Source organism: Buceros rhinoceros, unplaced genomic scaffold (genome assembly GCF_000710305.1).
Source record: "Buceros rhinoceros silvestris isolate BGI_N320 unplaced genomic scaffold, ASM71030v1 scaffold1426, whole genome shotgun sequence".
In the NCBI taxonomy this organism is placed as follows: Eukaryota; Metazoa; Chordata; class Aves; order Bucerotiformes; family Bucerotidae; genus Buceros; species Buceros rhinoceros.
Window position 1 is genome coordinate 4,536 of NW_010415563.1, and position 21,007 is coordinate 25,542.

The 21,007-nt window shown below is 41.4% G+C and overlaps 1 protein-coding gene across 1 annotated transcript; it reads left to right on the forward strand.

Moving 5' to 3' along the window:
- Positions 1-1,284: 1,284 nt before the first annotated feature.
- Positions 1,285-20,214, forward strand: LOC104488594 (rab GTPase-activating protein 1-like; the record flags this gene model as incomplete). The annotated part of the gene is made up of 10 exons (XM_010137434.1): positions 1,285-1,486; positions 7,724-7,958; positions 8,513-8,717; positions 9,330-9,504; positions 9,835-9,992; positions 13,478-13,588; positions 14,455-14,521; positions 15,922-16,024; positions 17,196-17,365; positions 20,040-20,214. Coding segments are annotated over exons 1-10 (1,549 nt in total), but the record flags the coding sequence as incomplete, so codon positions are not given.
- Between the last annotated feature and the right edge of the window lie 793 nt (positions 20,215-21,007).

Below are 21,007 nucleotides of genomic sequence, written 5' to 3' on the forward strand. Positions count from 1 at the left end.
TGTCTATCTACCTACCTTACATGCTTCTAAAAATGAAACCAAATAATCACATGTATATTGTTATTCATGAACCACCCACATCTGTGCTTCCTCTTCTGCACTGCTTCAGTTGTCCAATGAAACCTGTTTCAGGACCATGAAGGGTCGTGATTGGTAAAGTAATCAGGTTAAAAATAACCCAGAGGGGGGAAAAAAAAATTGTTGTCCTCCTGGCAGATTTCGTGTCATATTGGTGGCCGTGGAGAGCAGGGTATTGATAGAAATAAAAGCAGGCTTTGCTATTTTTGGTGCTTTGTTCTCGGTTCACGAGGAATGCGATGAGCTGTGCCCGTGGATGTGCCAGGTTTCTCTGTTGTTTGGCTTCTCCGTTGGAAGCCAGGTTGGGCTGATGCTCCACCAAATGGAAGGCAGAACTTGAGACTGAAAAAGCACTTGGGTTTGGTCACGCTTGGGACTATGTAAAGACCCGAGCCTTTGTGATAAGGGTATATTTGGGTTTCTGGGAAATGTAATTGCCCATTTTTATCACAGCAGCCTGTTTTGAGCCATGGATTCTGAGAATCTGTGCTGAAGAGTTCAAGGTGTGCAGCTGAACTTCACCTTTTGTTCCTTTCTTCAAATGCCTTTCGGTGCCAGTTCCAGCTTTTTAAAATCCTCTCTTGGGTCTTATTCTCAGGACTGATCCAGCCTACGCTGTTCTTCTTGCTTCTTGGAAGTCTTTTATTGTTCCTTACAGTACCAAAGATGGAGCATAGATTCATAAAGTGCTTTATGTCCCACAGTTTTAGAGCATCCTTACCACAAAATACCAAGAGTTAGCTCTAACTATTGTTCTGGGGAAAAAGAATGGGACAGCAGCATACAGTGAGCTCTGAGAGCTACAAAAGTAGCTGCTGCATGAACACAGGTGAAGGCAGGTTGTCTGAAGAAAGTAGATGGACTTTATAGTTCTGGCTGTGCTCTGAGTCCTTTGTCAGCAGGCATAGTGCATGATCCAGGACCTGGTTTGTGCTGTGTGTAGAAGATGATGCCTGACATAATCATGAAAAAAAGATAGTATTAACTTCCCTTCTGTGGGCTGTGGGAACCGGTGCTCTAATAGCAGCGTGTTTCTTAGCAAAGTCAAGGCAGGACCCTGAGCGTACCCTGACAGAAGAGTTGTAATTTGGCCGTGCCGTCAGATGTGTAACGTATTATAACTGGTCAGCAGGTTTCTGAAAAGAAACATTTGAGCATTTTAGCATGAAGTTTTATATAAGTATTTTTATGGTTTTTGTTTTTCAGGAGTTTATAACATATTTAATCTCATTCATGAATCGAACTTCCTTTTTAAGTCATGGATGACAAGGCTTCTGTTGGAAAAATCAGTGTCTCTTCAGACTCGGTATCCACTCTTAACAGTGAAGATTTTGTCTTGGTTTCCAGGCAAGGGGATGAAACACCATCTACAAATAATGGTAGTGATGATGAAAAAACAGGACTGAAGGTAAGAATCAATAACCTGGGTTTGTTCCCTATTCTTCTAACTCAAACTAACCATAGAGACCTTAAAGAGGGACTTCTTTATTGTGGAAAACTTGACAGAAGGGAGAACTTAATCAAGAAGCGATTTTGCCAGTCATTTCTGCATTAGTGTTGCTGATGTCAGAGGTGATAATTAAGTTTTGAATAAGAGCTCTCTCCATCACTGCCTATGGGGTGTTTTCCCCCTTTGCAGGATCCTTCATGAAATGCTTGGGATGAAACAGACTGTCAAGAACTTGTAACTGTGATTTTGTCACAGCTTTCAGAGAAAAAGCAGTATCAACGTACACTTGATTTGACCGTATCTGTTAATTCAAACATAGATTAAAGTTTTCCCCAATGTGAAATGTTCTCTTTAAGAAATGTAGAAGTGTAGTTACAACTAACAACTTGGCATGAATCTTGAGAATACAAGCCTGTGTGGTAGGCTTGTGTGAGTTGGAAGGGCATTGACATCTTCTCACTTTTTTAAAAGTGCTGTTCTGGAAAGTGGCTCTTGTCACTCTGCGTTTTTTTGTTGTGGTTTTTTTTTTTTTTTTTGGTGGTGGGGGCTACTTGAAGAAGATCTTTCATCCCAGTTTGTATTTCAGCAGTCTTTAGGTGAAATGACACAAGTGATCGCTCCAAATCCTGTCATTTTAATGTGTTGAAAACTGACTCCTTCCTAGAGTGAGTCAAGTTAGCGTGTTCTTTGTGGGAGATGGAAAGAGATGTTTCACCATCGCAAAAGACTGACGTCAATGGGCACATGCATCTGTGTCTTCAAAATCAAGTCTTTAAAGATGATAAGAAATCCCATGTTCTGCCCGTTGGACTGGGTGTTCCTCTTTTCCTTAGCAGCAGTTGTAACAGAGACTTTATTGAACATTTCTTGATGCTTTTGCTCATCTTGCTTTTACCTCCCAACTGCTTTGCTTATTTTTCTTCTATTCGAGTCCATTATAGTTGCTATTTTACATAGGACTTCAAGCTAATTCTGTTAGTTAAGAGTCTCAAGATCTTGCTTTTGCTTAAGCTGGCAAAAACGTTGACGTATATTTTATTGCTGTTGCAGAAGATTGCCACTTCGCCTCATAGGACAGTCTAAAAAACTGGGAAATTTTCTTGAACAATCAGCCTGGTGATCTGTGAAATCTGCTGAGACTGTAACCTCACGTGAGCCTTCCTAGATGGGGCAAGTCCCAGCAGCTATAAATACTTAGTGATTCAGAATGGTCTCCACAGTGGTGGTTACCTTGAGAATGCTTGTGTAACAGTGTCTGTGATTAGCTCCCAAAGTCGTGATGTGTCATTTGAGACCTCAGGACTCAGACACGGTCAACCATTCCACCCTGTTACTCCCAAAGAAACCTTGGAAACGTGAAATGCTGTAGTCTGCAGCAGAGCTATTTGTGCTGCTGGTCTCACCATTGCCTCGTGGCCGTCCTGCAGTGTTTGTGTGGCACGCTGCATTTTGTTTAGTATCATCGAAGAAATTAAAGAGACTCCTATATAAACTCATCCGAATAAAGCTTGTGAACATTTCAGAGAATATCCTGAATCAATTTCAAACCGACTCTTGAAACTTGCTTCTTAAATTTCCCTCAGGTGTTTTCTGCCCAGGTGGTTTGCGACATGCTGGCTGCAGGTACACGGTCTCTCTTGGTGGGGGAAGAGGACCATCAGCACTGCTGCTGCCTCATCCTCAGCAACTGTAAAATAAAGTCACCGGGTTGCCTGATTTGGCCCTGAATGTCTCAGGGCTATGTGGGTCTTAAAGATAAGCTTCTTTATGAATTTGGTGCCAAGACTGAGCACAATCCTTGAACAAAGTGATTCACCTTGAGCCTTTCAGTATTCTGGCAATGGAGAGTGTGTGCTGTTCGGCTGGTGGCTGCCACCTGAGCGGTTAAGGGCCATACTACCCCGCCAACAAGCAGCCCGAGCACTGTCTAAATCCTCCCGTGCAGGGACCTTCCCATTAACATCCTTCCCTCTGCCTAAGGAGGTGGAAACCTTTAACAGAAGAAGCAGAAAGACTTTTTAGCTGTTCCTAGAGACGTACTACCCTAGAATATGGCTTTGTCCTTGGAATCTTTTCAGCTTGCAGTCATTCAGTAGCCAGTTGCACGGTGTTGCTAAACTGTGTGTTGAGCCGATGGGTAAGTGGAGGTGTGAAGGTTGTCAGAGGTGTGTTAAAGTACTGTCACCATGATATCAAGAAATGTTAAGTAGTAGTATGTGGAAAACTAGTATTAACTGCACAACATGAGAACTGAGGTTATTTTTGTATTTCATAGGAACAAATTAGTTTTTTTCAGGGAGAAGCAGTTGCTTTGGTATTTATAACAAAGTTAATTTGTTTGTATATTGCCAAATCCATTTGCTTTGATATGCTCACTAAGAAAAGCAGGTTCATGTTTGAGCAGGCGTCGTTTTCTGGTGTCCTGATTCTTTAGAAAAGCAGTTTGAGGGTCTTTCATTTGCTAAGTGCAGTCTGAGGATGGTGCTAGAAGTTTAGGCTTGTGTTTGCTGAATGTGGAAAGCTGTGGCATTTGTACATCAGTTCTCAGGCTCTCATTTTGGATTTCATGATGTACCATGGTTTCAAGAAATAGTGCTGTGGACTGAGTTAATGCATGTTTTTACATTTTTTTTCTTTCTCAAGTCCAGACAGAAATATTTCTTCTAAGTACAATCCGGAACTATATTTTTCTTCAGTTGGTCATAATTCATTAATGTGTTTTTGGTTTTTGTCTCTGCTGAAATACTTGGTTTAATTTAAAAAGAAGTTGTCAGTGGATGTTTTCCAGAAATACAGTTTGTGAGCTGCCTCTGCTTTCCAGTATTGTTTCTGTGTCTGCTTTGGCCCACTGCCAGTGGGCCAGAAGTAGATTTACGAAAGCCTTGCTCCTGGTGCGTGTGGTACAACAGGAGTTCTTGAACTACACAGTATGACGAGACCTCTCACAGCAGAGGCCAGCAGCACATGCGTCAGGAGAAGGGAATAAACTGCAGGTCTAAAAAATCCCCCGTGGTTCTGCGAAGGAAGTTTGCTACATCCTATTTAAAGATTAAGTAAAATTAGTTTTCAGTTTTGTGAGAAATGAAGGAAGCAATGATTAGGATAAACGGTTTCTTTCGTCTGGCTCAAGCATTTATGAAGTGCACCTTGTTTGTTCTTCCCTTCTGCCTGTAGTTCTGCTGCACTCTCACGGTCCCTCTTACTGGGTGTTTGGGTTGCAGCAAAGCCTCAGGCATGTTTACATCTCTGTGTGCGCTCTTTCCCCAATGTGGGGAATTTATATGGTTACATAAGAGAAGTTCAAGTTAGTTTTAGTTTGTATTTTTGGCCTCGTTTCTTGGGCAGCTGCTTTGTTGCTCTTGTCCGTTAGGGCTGTGAGAAGAGCAGGGCTCCTCCTGTCCAAACTGTGTTTACTGTGTCTCCAGAATTCTTGTTTGAGGGTGGGCTGGGCTGAGAAGGAAGGCTCTCTTGGGGGGATTCTTTTAAACTACTTCTTAAATGAAAATTGTGATGGGGGGGTTTTAGAATACTTATGAGACAGATTTTTTTTCTTTACTATTTTCTGTTCCACCATAAACAACTTGGACTGATGTTTCACCTGTCACTACTATTTTTCAGAACTTTTATTTTCAGGATCATGTTTTGTAGGGCAGTATCTAGATATAAGTGATTTACACTGATTATTTTACCAAATACAGTAGATCACTATTCAGACTTCTGGCTTGCAATCTTGATGGAATTGAACATTTTTTTCACATGCATTTTATGTTAATAACATTACACCGTTTAATTCTCGCTGGGTATAAATTCCTCACCTTCCTTTCCAAACCCAAACTGAAGTCTCTTTAATCACTGTGAGCAAGAGCATGAGAGATGCAGGTTTTTGCCAGAATTAATTTCAACTTCAAGTTTCATAGAAAACAGGTCCTGTAAACTAGAAGTTACTTTAGGTTTTTTAATATATGGGCTTCAACGGGGCCAGCAGAACATAATTGATTCATTACGTGTTGCAAAACCTAAACTGTGAACAGGGAAGTGCCATGGTGCATCTCCCATCATTGTCTTTCTGGCGAATGTCTGCAAAGACCTGAATAATAAACTCGATGCCTGAAAGGATTAAGCCTTTGATGACCATGTGCTTGTGCAAGGTTTTTCATTGCTTCCCTGATGAATCATGCAAATGAATCCTAAAACCATGGGAGGAAAATGCCGATCTGTGGATTCCTGTAACCAGTTACAGGTTACCGATACTTGGGTGGATGTGCAGCTGAGTGTGGCAGCTGCTCTGTCCTCCTGGCAGATGATCCCAGAGAGCACATGAATGTATTTTAATCCATACTAAAAATTACTTTCTCTTTGAGCATGAGTTTCAAGAGCATAAACACTTCACAGATTTTGTTGTTGTTGTTTAGATCCTGTAGTAAAAGAGTCACTAGGTTATTACTTCTTTTCATGTCCCTCCTGCTTCTAGGATCTTGTGTGCTTGCTGGCTTTTTTTCAAAACCTGTGAATTTTGGGGTTTGTCTACTTTCTTCTGAAGAACAGGGATCTGGGGCTTTCCTTCTCTTAAAGTAATTGTATTCTGCTCTATGCTAGAGTAATTCCAGGTCAGAAGTGGTTTTTTTTCTTTATTAATATTCTTGTATATTTGATAGTTATTTCTCACCAGAAAACCAACATGCAGTTTACACCTTTAATGCAATGTAGAATAGAGGTTGCAGATACAGATAATTACTTGGAGATTGTGGATCTGACTGTGAAAGAGTAAGAAAACTGCATGTTTCTTCCTTTTCTCTCTGAACTGAGATGTTTGTCGTTGGGGATGTGGTGGAAATGACCATATGTCAGAATTCTGGCTTGGCTGAGAAATCTCTAATCTCGCTGTAATTATTCCTGAGACGCGCCTGGTGGAAATGCACGTACAAATACTTCAGTGACATCTGATGTTTTGCTTATCCTATATTTGGCTCATCCATGCATGAAGGTGTTCTATTATTTGTTCCAGTGTTATTTCAGCAATCTTAACTGGACTTCAGGTTGATTTTATTTACTGTTAGAATGGGAGAACCTTGTCCATTGCTTCAGGTCCTTTCAAGATAATTTAATCTTCTACTGTGAAATGCTAGTTTTGAGGCAGATGGAATTTGCTTCTGTACTGAGGTTGTGTTATGGGCAGATTTGTCTGCTCTGCATTCTTCCTCCTGTTTTTAGCCACTTCCTTTCTTTACTACCTTATTTTATAGATTAAAAAAAAGAAAATTGATGTCTAAAAAGACTTCATTTATGCTCTTTAAGAACTTGGGGTAGTTGTACAGTTTGGATTTTATGAGCTTGTGTGTTGTGTCTGAAGTCAGGAAGCTTATGGACGTAAGGGTGTAGCAGTGCATATGTGCTCAGAGGGTCGAGTCTTGATGCCAGCAATAATAACCAGCAGCAGCTGAAATACTGGAATCAAGTACCTTTCTGTGACTGCCATCTGGTAAAATACTTCTGTAAACTCTGTTTCCATGCTTAATTTCTGAACTATGTAAAGCATCAGTCATTTCCCTATTAATTGCAGAGGAACAGACAAAGAGTTTCCTTAGATACAGTATCTAAGAGTCTCCTGAAATTCGTGTCTGCATTCTCTGTCTAGCCTAGGACCTAGTTTCACACCATTTAGATTGCTTCATGCTTTCATGTTAACTTCAATGAGTGCAAAGTCAGGCTGTGAATGTGTTAGGAAATAAAACGCTACCTCTTCTGCTCAGCCTGATGGCCCAGCCCTGTTCCAGATTCTCTTCCTGTGAAACCCTGCTATCTTACCTGTGAACCACATAGCATATTTAACTGTTTGGCCCTTTCTGGTACTATTCTGAGAATCATTATGGACCACTGTACTGTGGGCATCTGTAAGTTTCTTCTGTCATAAGCTAGTCTTTGTAGTTGATGATTAAAGACCAGTTTAAAGTAATCTCGTTTTTTCCAATGCCTGAAAATCCCTGCTTAGAGCTTGTTGATTTGGAGGATATAATCCATCCTGGTGAGCATTTATACGTTGCAGTTTGTGATTATGTTAACTAGGTTAAATTTGTTAACTGCTGCTTTGATTGCTGGAAAAAGCCACATAAATGACCCTGTGGCCAAGGGGTATTTTTTTTTTTTTTTTTTTCATTTGAACAATCTTATTTTGTGGCCCAACTCTGTTGTTCTTAGATTGTGGGGAATGGAAGCGAACAGCAGCTGCAGAGGGAGCTTGAAGATGTGCTGATGGATCCACTCATGGAGGATCAGTCAAGTGACCGAGACCATGGAGAAGAAGTTAGAACTGATGGAGATGGGGAAGAACCTGTCGTCCTTGAAGCTTCAGCATCCTCTACCATCAACCCAGTGTCAGTGGCAGGACTCCAGAAACCAGAAATGAGTTTGCCAGTGAAACCTTCCCGAGGAGGTTAGAAAAACTGTGGGGAATGCCTGGTGGTATCTTATGAGCTGGCTTTTTGTGGGGAAAGAAAGGGGTGGTTTGTTCCAGGTCTGTCCACCAACCTTTCCCCATTTGTCTCATAATAATCACATAGTGCAGTAAATGCCCGATTATGTGATGCAAGAGTTAACATAGGCAGAACTGCCGTCTTTTCTGAAACCACCTGCTGTGCTGCCCTTGAGATGGGTGCAGAAGTGTTGCACTTGCTTGCCTGGCTCTGTGAAATACCAGTCTGTTCAGCTCATCTGTGTACATCTTATTGCTGCGAGGAAAATCGGTGCACTCTCGCATTCAAAAGGAGCCCTTGGAGTGAATGGTTGTAGATTTGGGATAGCCGAGTCTCCCTCTGCCATCAGTAACTCGCTTTTAGGCAGGGCTTTTTCTATAGTATTTTGGCCTGACCTGACTTTCTGTATCGTGTTTCTCGGTTGCTTTTGACATTTACTTAGTGATGAGTCAAGCTCTGATAATTTACGTGTACTCGGTCTTACTTCTGACATTCAACTTTGTGTCTACCCCAGACTGTGAGGATTTGAGCCCTTTTACACCTATGACAGATGAGGACAGCGTGGTGTTCAGCAAGCTCACCTACTTGGGCTGTGCCTCTGTGAACGCTCCACGGAGTGAAGTGGAAGCCCTCAGAATGATGTCCATCTTACGAAGCCAGTGCCAGATTTCTTTAGATGTGACGCTGTCGGTGCCTAATGTCTCTGAAGGGACAGTGAGGTATGAAGCTCGCTCGGGTGCGCTCTGGGACTGTATTTAATCCTATTTCCTATTAGCAAAAGAAGCAAGCTGCCAGTTCATCTGAGAGGAGACAGGAGCAACTTGGGATTTTGGTTAGTGGAGAAAATGGGTTTTAAAGAGATCTGAGAAAAGCAATGCTTTGAATTTGCTTACCAAAGACATTTGATGTCCAAGGATCAGTGTGCGAAACTGTGATGATCCAAGGTGTCCACAAAGCCGTAGTGGGAGTGTTTGTTGATGAACACTTTGGAAATAGCCTGGAAAGTATTTCATTTGTAGGGCTGGAAAATACATGAGGCTTAACAAGGATGATGCTATCCAGTGCTGTACCTTAGAGTAGCTTTTTGAAGGCTCAGCCTTGGGGAAGTTATTGGTGGAAGTGTCTGTTGTGTCATACTTTTTTTTATGCTGTTCCATTTAAATATAATTATGCTGGCCAAGCTTTGCAGTAAGTGACAGTCAGGAGCGAGTTTCTTTGATGTACGTTCTCCAGTGGCTATGAAATTATTAAAGCTTGCAAGTTAACATCTGGCGGAAATAATATTTCTAAAGGTGCAAGCTTTGGGTTTTTTCCTCTCTCTCTTTCAACAGACTTTTAGATCCTCAGACAAACACAGAAATAGAAAATTATCCAATCTATAAAATCCTTTTCTGTGTACGAGGGCATGACGGAACACCTGAAAGTGATTGCTTTGCTTTCACTGAAAGCCACTACAATGCAGAACTCTTCAGGATTCATGTCTTCCGATGTGAAATCCAAGAGGCTGTAAGTTCAATCTTTTTGTCAGATGATAATTATGTGCATGTAAATGTTATTACAGAGAGGAAGCTGAAGTATTTCAGGCACTTTACGAGTAATATAATTCATTGCCTTTGGCTTTTTTCTACCCCAAGTTAAGGTAATTACTTCATAGCTGAAGTTTCTGTAAGAATGCACATTTAATAGCTTATCCTTTCAGGGAGTGTAGAAAACCAGTTAATTGATGCTAAAACTACTTCCCATTCTGTTTTTCAGTGAAAATTCAGGTAGGTTTCAGCTGCTGCATTCTGTTTGTCTGTGGCTTTCTGATCTTTCTCTGGTGCCGTCTAAATGCAGGTGAGCCGGATACTGTACAGCTTTGCCACTGCCTTCCGTCGTTCTGCCAAACAAACTCCGCTCTCAGCCATTGCCACCCCGCAGACTCCAGACAGCGATATTTTCACCTTCTCTGTGTCACTGGAAATCAAAGAAGATGATGGGAAAGGTTATTTCAGGTATAGATTTTTCATTCCTGTGCATGCAGCATCTGATTCTGTTGGAAGGGGAGTGAATAGAGGGTGTGAGTCTGACCTGGTCCCCACATTCTCTTTTTGAAAGTTCCTATTCTATTTAAATGAATCCCAGACATAAATTTGGGAAGTAAAACAGTGATGACCCTCTGGACTGAACCTGTGCTACTTGCAAAGTGCTTTTTCTATTTTTTTTTTCTATTTTTCGTTTATTTTTTTCTTTCTTTCATTTCTTCTATTTTTTTCTTTTGTCTTTAAACCCTTCTCTGTGCAATGCATTTTAAACTGTGTTAAGCTGAGTTGCTGCTGAAGCTGGAAATGCACCATTGTGCCTGTGCTCTCGTATCCAGAGCTGTGCTTGTTTTCAGCCAGGTTTTCAAAGGTGCCGAGGCTGTGTGAATGCTGCAGGCAGCACGTGCATATTTTTAACAAAGTCTCGTGAAAGAAGGCAGAGAAAATAAGAGACTTTGAAAAATGTAATTTTCTTAGTAATTTTGCTGATCCCCACAAGATAAGTTACTCTCTGGAGAAGTATTCAGCCAAATCTGTTTGTCACAAAACCCATTTACTTTTATTTACATATTTACTGAATATCTAGTGCGGGACTATGACTGCTTCATCAGCTGGGAGCCTGATCATCCGGATCTCAGACTTGTTCCCACATTGCTATTCCAGAGCTAGGTAAAGGTGTAATTGTCCATAATTAGATTTTTTGTCTTCAGAGAGCTAGCTCTGTACACAACCTGGTGTCAGAAAACAACCACATAATCATGTGGTTGTGATCAGCAAGTGTCTAGAATTTAATGTAATAATATTATTTAGAACCCTTTCTTGTATAGTGGTTTACTTAGAGTCATAGGACAGATGTTCGTGTGGAGGCAGAAGGTTCAAGCAGAAAGGAACATAAAGACCACTTTGCATTTTAACTTTGGTCATTAGGTTTGCTTCTGCTCCAGGAACGGGATAAATTCAATACAATCTTCCTTGAATATGTTGAATGGAGAGAATGCTCTAGGGACCTTTGAGAGCAGAATGTCACAGAACAAATCACACATGCTGGAATTTTCCTCTTTACGTGACAGTGCTTTATGATAATGCTTTGCTAGTTACTGGAGTTACATAGTTGAAGCTGAAATCTTCCAGTGCTGCCTGGGAGAGGTAAATTTCTGCAATGGCATTGCCTCTGTAGATATGTTATTTTTATCCCAGGAAAAACCTGGCTTTCCTTGTTTCACTCTTGTGATTGAAGCTTCTAGTTACATCACACATTTTAAAATATGAAGTATAAATCCTTCATCCGGACCCATTTCCCCATGAGTTCTTCAGACTGACCTCTGCATTAGTTATTAAAAGCAGAAAAGAAGGCGAATTGAAATTTGTTATCAAAGATGATCAGTATTAGTTCACCTTGGTTTTGCTATGATCTGTTTATTAACATACCTGTTCTGATCTCAAAAGTGTGTGTCTTGGTCAGAATCAAAAAAGCTTTATGAGCAAAGCTAGACTCTATTTTTAACTGGTTCTGTTTTCTGAACAAGTTCTCAAAATTTAAGTTTTCCCCTTTTTTTACCCCTGAATCAGGTGTTATTAGTAAGTGGTGGTGTAAGGAGAGAGAGTTAGGGCAGCTTTGCACGTTGTGCCTATACACAGTGCCCTTAAGTGCTTTAAGTGAGTGTTCATAGTGTTCTGAAATCACTGAGGTGTCTTTATTTCAGTACAGCTTGTCTGCCAAATACTCTGACCTGTTGAACACGCTGGCTCCTAACCCTGGCTTCAGAGACGTTTCTCTTCTTGGATTTGCATCCAGATCAAGTTTTATTTGTTAAATAAATAAATACATCCCATTTAATAATCCAGTATTTACTCAGCACTCTGAAGGACTACTGAAATGTTTAAATGGAAAAATGATTTAGCTCAGGGCCTGTGATTGAAAGGTAAGGACAGTGCTTGGGCTTGGATGCAGCGGCGTCCAGGGGATACCTGGCAGGTGGAAGCATGGCTGCAGCACCCTGTCGGGTACCAGTGTCAGCACAGCCCCAGCCGTGCGAGTGGGGTCAGCCAGGGATGGGATGCGACGCGACGCTTATGTGGTTTCCAGGCACTGCGTGCCGAGAGCTGTTTCAGTCCCGGCCAGCTCGGCTGTGTCAGCAGAGACTGCAGACTGAACCTCAGCCTTTGCTATGGAGATGGAGCTACAGGTCTCTGCAGCCACAGACCCACGTTCATTAGTTCATTAGGGCTGGAACAGGACATTTGTGCCTACTCTATGCAAGGTGAAGAAAAGCAGATTTCTACCTCCAGCTAAGCAGAATCCTACCCACGCTGGGTGTGCAGTGCAGGCTTGAGTGCAAATAGCAAGCCTTATCGGTTTGACACTAATCCTCGTGTGACCCTTTGTGTGCTGACCCACATTCACCTGGAAGTTGAGAGAACGCTTTCCACATACTCAGTCTCTGATCTCAATCTTTAATGTCCCCGACTCTTGGCTCATCTACCTTCTCTTGTCACCCTGGGTCACTAGTGCTGCGTTTTTGTCATGCTGGGGAAATGAGGTCTGACTGCATGTCCTGGCTCTAAGGACAGAAATCACTGTCCTGGCTCCAGAGACAAAGCTCCTGCTGACAGTTCAAGGCAGTCTGCCATTTCCTGGCCTGGGGAAGCACCGGCTGTCAGAAAGTGAACCCAGTTTTTATTGGAGGTGTTAAACTGTGGGCAATACTCCACAGTCTTGCTTTGTAACTGCCAGGGGTAACAATGCATAGTTTGAAAGTCTGAAATAAAATAAGGATTATTTTTACATCCAAAGGAGAAGTGAACATGTGGTTAACTTCAAAAGTCAAAGCTCAACAGATTCAGTTTGTCCAGAATTTAGTGCAACTGTGCTGCTCAACAAGGAATGTTGATGATAAGTCTTTCAGTGTGTGTATTTTCAGTGTGTGTATTGGCACTGAAGAGTGATTTTATTTTCTTCCATCACATCACACTCCTCTTGCAGCATTTAGGAGAAGGTGCTCTCTAGAGAAAAAATAAGGGAAGTAGTCTAAAGGTTGGTGCCCTTTCTTGGCTGTTGGCTTGTCATGTGCCCCAGCAGTCACCTCCTTTGTGAAAGAAAGCAACGTGCAGTTTCTTCTAAGTAATTGCTTAACAGATAATACTTGGTGTTACATGGGGAATCAATATTTAGGAACTTGAAGTGCTGCTGGAAGCCTCACACTAAGCTGTGCAGTATAAAACCACAGTTTTTACTTTGAAAACTAAGTGTCCCTGTTTTCCACCTAAGAATGATAAAATCACATCAGCTAATTACACTGCCATTTCTTTGATGTTACTGCTTGCAGCATGCAAGGAGACAGTCTGGAGTGCCCTTGTGTAAGAAGCTGGCTTCACCCAGCATCCGATGCCGGTTTTGGTGCGTGCATGTACCGAAATGACACTGAGGTTTTTTTTTTTCCTTTCCTGACCCCTAACAGTGCAGTTCCCAAAGACAAGGACAGGCAGTGCTTCAAACTCCGCCAAGGGATTGATAAGAAGATAGTGATTTATGTCCAACAGACAACTAATAAGGAACTTGCTATTGAAAGGTAATTCCATCCATTTTTATGAAATTCTTTATCTGTTTGATGGTTTGTGCTCTTTCCTCTGAGGCAGCAGGTTAGTAATTGTTCTGTGAATGCTCCGTCTGTGTGAGTTAACGCCACACCTCTCCCTTGCGTGGGCTTGTGCAGGAGATCAGGTTGGTTTGTTCAGTGCATGTGGCAGGGGGCACAACACACACAATCAAATCTTGCACAGATCTGGTTGTGGAATCAGTGTCTCATCCCCCTAAATACCGCTTTCAAAATCTTTTTTTTTTAAAAACAAACTGCTTTTATTTCCAGTGGTGGGTTTCTCTTCAATGCCGAGGCTGTAATTGGTGACTGAGTTATTTCAGTTCACTTTCCTTCCATCTCTGTGGCATCTGACAGTATTGTTGTACGTACGCTTTGAATCTGCCACAGTCTGGAATTCTGGAGTATGAAACATCTGCATAGGGAAGACTCCAAATCTTTCCCTGCTTAGAAATAAACTAGGGGTTTTTGACTACTGGCAGAGTCCAGAGCTGCTCATACTACAGAGAAAAGACACAGCTTCCACCAGCCTTTGCAGTTTGTCTGGTTTACACTGTTTTTGCAAACAGACAATTGAACAACTTTCCAGGCTGTTGTAGGCGAGGTAAAACCATAATGTAAATATGCTTGTGAAATGTGCTCGACATTTAAAATGGGCTTGACGTTGTTTTGCCTGACATATGTGATGCTGCTTTCAAATGTCAAGGTTTGTTGACGTTTGTTATTGGATTCATGGACTGCTTGGGATATTGATAGCACATATTTAGACAAGGAACATTAAAGGTTTGATTATGAGTAAGTCTAATTTTTGCACTTACATTTTTTGCCTGGTTTTGCAGATGTTTTGGCCTCCTCCTTAGCCGTGGGAAAGATGTCCGGAGTGGTGACATGCACCTTTTAGATTTGGTAAGTAACATCCAGTAATAATTATGATTACAATTGTGCGTGATCTCCGAATAGACAGAAAATATTTAATGCTTCTTCAGACTTACTGATGGGGGTCAATGCTGTGGCTTATGCTATTGAGGGTGAGGCAACTGGGTTGCTTCCCTGCCTCCACTGCGGAGTTAGAATGCGACCTGACGCTTCGACAGGGGAGTTGCCCGATTTTGTAGGCAGTCACAACTGTTCTTAGTTAGGGGCCTGAAATAAGACACATGGAACCTTATTTTAGGAAGTGCTGAATATTAAAGAGCTGTGCTTTGAACAGAAAAAGTTCTGTAGCATACTTATCACTAAATTGAGGCCTAAGCAGCTTCAAATATAACACTGAGAATTAGTGGGTGCTTTATTTTTACAACTCGCTTTTCTATCTATAAAATGATCGTGGAGATCCTCTGACTTGACAAGTGTGTTGTGAAAACAAACTTACTAGTGCATATGAAGAGCATACTTGTTGCAGCAGTGAGTACCCAAGAAGGTCCAATAGTGCATGAATAATTTTGCTCTTGACCACGCTTTGGATTGCCCAGAAAATAAGGTTGGTGGGATTACAGCCACACAGAACTCTAAAGATAAAATACTGACTGGACTTCATAGCTGGATAACGTGTGTTCTATATGCTAAATAAAGCTGGATCTCAGGATAGTTTACAGTAAAATCTATTTTATAAAATAGCTACTTAGGATAAACTAAAATACTTTTGGTGTATTAAAACAAGTAGAAGTAGTATATTACTATGAAATACCTGCCAAGTTACAATTCAGCAGTTTGTAAGGGCATGTTCCGATTTCATTTGTTCTCTTGTGTTAGAGGCAGTGAACTGCATCCCCTAAGTTCATGGCTGAAGCCTTGTCCGTTTAAATGCTTTACCTCTCAGGCAGGTGCTTCTTTTTCTGCTTGTCTTTTGTTGTTGTTGCTGTGGTTGTTTTTGTTTTGTGGTTGGCTGGTTTGTTTTCCCAAACAGCAAGGAAAAAGCAAAGCCTTTGCAGCTTGGAGTCCCGTCTTTCCAAGTACTTGGCTGCGATCTCACCTACACCTGTGTGTGCTGAAAGTTGCTGTCCGGTGGCCACCTCCACAATGAGCTATTGGTCTTCAGGTCTCACTAGACAGATGTTGATACTACATACATCTATAACAATTAGTATTACTTGGTCTTCTTGTGTTAGCAGAGAGGAGACCAAAGATTGCATGGGTACTCTGTTCTTCCCTTCAGTAGACGATCCCTCTTGCAGGACTGTGTCACATGGACTTCCATCGCTTGCCCTTCTCTTGCCAGTGCAGCAGATGTTTTATGGGGCCGAGACTTCATAATACAGAGATTTTGTTAATTTAAATAAGAATACATAAACTTAGCTTGTTTCCAGGAGTCCATGGGTAAAAGCTCTGATGGGAAATCATACGTGATCACTGGCAGCTGGAATCAGAAATCTCCACACTTCCAGTTCGTGAATGAAGAAACACCAAAAGGTAGGAACATTGCCAGATGTTATCCCTAGCCAGGGCAGGTGTGGGCATCGGATCAATTCTCTTTTCAGATGAATCCTGCAAAAAGACTTTCACAGAATGGGATATGTCCTCAGAAAGTAGATGCCAGTTATAACGTGACAATCTAAACAAAATAGGAGGCTAGAAGAGAACTCCTGTGTTCAGTAGGAATGCCCTGTAAGGAGGACTGTATCTAGAGGGAGGCTGGATAGGTGTGTGGACAGGACACAGATGCTTTGCACACCGTTAGAGCTTGTCAAGAATTCCACTGAGAATTGCACTAAATTACTATTGCAGATTTCTTCTTCGTGTAGTTTCTGTGGTCAGTTCAGATTTTTCTGAATGCAAGTTTTTAATGAAAAAAGGATGCCTGTACCTATGAAAATAAAGTAAAGCACTCCCAGCTGTAATCTGAAAATTGCTGATGCTGCATTGCTCTCGGGTCCTGAAACAGATCTGTCATTACTGCTTTTAAGATGTCAGCTGAATTCTCATCTTTTCCATCTGTTGTCACAGTTGCATGCCAAAGGTTGGGGAAGTTAATGGGAATTGACTGGGCACAGTCACAAGTGTCAGCTGCTGGGTAGGGCTGGGTACAGTCTGCTGCCATCCTACCGACAGGACCCACTGCATCATTTAGTAGCAGAAGAGATCTCATGGGTCACTGAGTCCAGTTGTCTCCGTTTGCAGCATCATACCAGACAGTCAGTGTTCTGAACCTCGCAGCCGAGATGGTCTTAAATGCTACTGTTAATGTGGTGGGACTTAAGTGTTGCCTTACTGACTTCAAAACTCAATTACAATGTAATTAGGCTGGATGGCAAGAGATCTGCACTGGGGGTAGAGTGTACAGATCCTTTATAATGCTTAATGACAGTTTTTGATACACCTCAGTGGGATTTGAAAAAGCAAGATTTTTGTTTTCTTTAACAAAGTCATTTTCTTGGCTCGAAGACTTAAGTTTCCTTATCCTTATGGATAGTGCATAGTCATCTTATATTTTGAAACTTCCAGGGTTCTGAGATGTTAAATTAGGGGAAAAAAATAAATTCTGACAAAAAGTTTTCTTTTTTTCTTTCATGTTACTAGGAAAGGGGTTATGGAATATTTTGTTCGAAATATTTAATACTCTTGCTTTGTTCCTTCTCTCTAGATAAAGTATTGTTCATGACTACCGCTGTGGATTTGGTGATAACTGAGGTTCAGGAACCCGTTCGATTCATCCTGGAGACTAAAGTCAGAGTTTGTTCACCTAACGAGAGATTGTTCTGGCCCTTCAGCAAACGTAGCTCTACTGAAAATTTTTTCCTAAAATTGAAACAGGTAACACTATAAAAAATAAAATCTACAGTTAGGGGATTTAGCAAGGGGTTTTTTTTAAATAGAACTGTGGTACTGTCAGTTATAATGCTGGAAAAATACAAAAGCATTGGCGGTAAAGATGAATTGTGGTTCTTAGTGCCTGTTGGCAGAGCAGAGATTCACTGTGGCTGTTTCTCCCTGTGACTGGTAAAACCTTTACCAATGCAGTGTCCATATTTCAACATTTTCTCTTGAATCAAAGAGGTACAATAAATGCTCTTCAGTTTTTGAAAAGCTATCCTTCATTATGCTAATCATTGCTGGCTATCCAAAGTTCCCCTAGAAAGCTGGACTTCCTCATTTCAAAGCAAATTTCGATAGCTTTGATGAGGCTGCAAAGTTACATGGAGGTTTACGGATTTTGCAGCCAAACCACAGAAATAAAGGGAACAGAGGATTTATCTGCAATGTGGGTCTGTGCTGAGGGCTGCTTGCATAAGGGTATAGGAGGGTAAGCATGTGAAATTAAGTGTTAAGAGAAAAAAAGACTTTAATAGAATCCTGGTGACACGCTTTCTGATACATCACTGAATTGATTTTTATCATACAAATCCAACATTTTATTTTTTGTTAGATGAGCAAAAAACCAGCTGAAATTAGGAAAATAAAGATATTTTTTGTGAAGGTCTATTTCCCCCCTTGTACATGGTTGGGAGCAGAGATTTCACACATACCACAAGTTTGCTCTGGGGGAAAAAAAATCCAAGCAACCACAACAAATCCCTAGAACTTGTTAAAAACTTTTACTGTTTTTTCCAACTTTCATTTTACCCTGTATCTCTAAAACGGAAAAGATTATTTCCATCCAGGATGTTCATAATAACAGGACAAGGCAATAACTTAATCTCAAAATAAGGGTGGAAGGTTGAAGGTCCAGGTCACTGAAGAGATGATGCATTTGGAGTAGTGGCCATTCTCCTGCTTTAGAAATTGTTCTGAAGGGAAAGTCCTCTTTAAAGAAGTGGAAATACATAGAAGCAAAACCAATGAGGATATATGTGCTCTCTCAAGGTCTAATAATTCTGAGTGCAGCCCAAAAAAGCAAGGTTGGAGCCTTGATTTCTTGATAAGTGTTCTTTTTTGAAGAGGTTTTAAATGAACTGAGAGTCTTTTCTTAGTTCTTTTTGCACTTGTCTTGAAGTGCTGGCAAATTATGGCATCTTGGTAGTAACAAACATGAGGTTCACTAAGGATTCTCCTTTATGTATGTCCCATTTTTTATGTAAATATGAATAAACATTTTGGAAACTTTCCTTCAAGATTTCTTTCAAAATTTAAGGTTGAAAAACTGCTGTGGAAAAACGGATCAGTCTTTAGGGTGTTTTTGAGCTGGAGCATGGAGATGTTGAAGAGCGGCTGCTGGGCTATAAATACTCCACAGTCTCTAAAAGGTGCCTTTTCTGTTTGGCAGTTGAAAGGAAGCTTATCTTACCCAGCTAATTCTGTCTCTTTTGTCTTACCAAATTCACAGGCATTGTGACTTATCATAGCTACTTCTCTTTTTTTCCACGGGCACTCTCAGGTTATCCAACTTCCAGTGTTTACTAATGGAAGATTATCAAAATTCATAGTGGAAGCAACGAATAGAGAATGTGCTGCCTGATAAGCCTAGAAGGGAAACCTGTTTCTATGGAGTCAGGATTAGCCTATTAAAAATCCAGCTGTGGGGAACTGGCTTATCTGGCTTGGGCAGTGTTTCTTTACTGGGAAGCAGGGGAAGCGAAGGGGGTTTGTTTGCTCAGGCTGCATTCAGTGGTTTAGTCATTTTCAGTTTTGATGCATTTCTCCTCATTTCTGCTACTCTGAATGATAAAACTGAGCAATGGGAGCTTAGTGTAGAGTATAATTATCAATCTTATTTCCCTCTTTTCTTCTCTCTATTTTTATTAATTTATGGGCAAAAAAGGTTGTAAATCCTTAGCCTGTATTAAAATTTTAGAACTACTTCACAAAGGAAAATCTTCCTTTAAAGGAAAGGAAGGTACCAAAGCATTGAAAATGAAGGTGAAAGCAGAGTCACAACACAGACTTCAGGACTCAGCACTCGGTGTTCCTGCAGTCCTGTATACACAGACACAGGACTTGGAAGCATTGCTGAAGACAGCCGCCATGGTGGGAGAATAAACGTGAACAACTTTTATTAAAAGTCTCCTTTTGCCACCAACACTATCCCCAGAAAGTTAGAGGAAGAAATGAGACATAGTTTTAAAGGTTTTGCTTTTACTTTTCCACTAATCTTTAATTAAAGGGACATTCCTCTCTCAGACCTTTTGTGGGACAGATGCATCTACAGCTGTAAAAATCTCTGCATTTGTGTCCAGCCCGTTCATAGCTGAGAAGATGAGCTCCCTGTGCGTGGTAGCCCCGGGGGCACTTCCGTTCTACCCCTAACAGACACTCAACGCCTTTTGGGTGCCGCATGCTTACCACTTGTTCTGGGGCACTGGCAATCTGAACGCTTGCAGGCCTGCAGGGTGCGTTGTGCGTGCTGCAAGGAGTGAACATTCCTCACCCTGGAATGTGACGAAAATTGTTTCTTGGCTCTCCTTTTCCAAGAAGAGGAGGTAGAGCCTTTTGAAGTAATCTGGGTATTCATACGGCTTTTCTCAGTACAGTGAGACTTCTTGTTCCCTAGATAAAGCAAAAGGACAGAAAGAATAACTCGGACACGTTATATGAAGTTGTCTGCCTAGAAAGTGAATCGGAAAGGGAGAGAAGAAAAACTACAGCAAGCCCTTCTCTTCGTCTGCCCCAGTCTGGGTCGCAGGGCTCGATGATTCCTTCTCCTCCAGAGGATGATGAAGAGGAAGGTAAGAAGTGGGTTGTAGGAGCTATGAACTTCAGAAGAAAGGGAGTCAGTAAATAACGTAGTTAGGGAGCATGTCAAATCCTTTCCAGTCAGTCTGGCCTGCTGATGGTTTTTCTTGCTTTAGTGCTGTCAGTATTTGATAACCAGTGCCCCCGCATTCCTGGATCAGCCTCTCCCTTGGCTGACACTTCCGTGTCTATGCTGTTCTCAGCCCAGGCCTCAGGAAGCCTCCAGCGTGATATATTTGGAACAATGTGGAAAGAGGCTGCTAAAAACTTGGGTTTATCTTGTAGCTTCTGCCCCTCCCTAAGCAGCTGTGAACAGATCTGAGAGTGAAAATGAGAAGCTGATATTATTCGGAAATAAAAGCAAGCAGCATGTTTTAGTGAAGAGGCGAGTAGAGACGTCTGTGATTTGTAAAACTATACCTGGACCTGCCCAGCTTGAAGCTTAATGCATTTTCAAGATCTCTTGTCTGCTTTTTAAAAATTCCCTTAAACCAAAATGTGGACTAGTTCTGAGTACATAAACATCTGGCCTCACAGCTCTGAGCTTGAGTTTCTGCTTTTTCACTTTTTCTGCTGGCTTCTATGTGGCCTTGGGTGAATTGTTTCACTTCTGGGCTTTCATTTCCCTTTTGGGGTGTCGGGGATGAGGGGGAGGTTGGTTTGAAAATTAACTCCTTTGCAAAGTGTTATTTATGAGCAATCTCTAACCACTACATTAAGCCACAGTGGCATTCCTTTCTAGACCAGGAACACACATATATAAGTATGTATATATGTGTGTGTGTT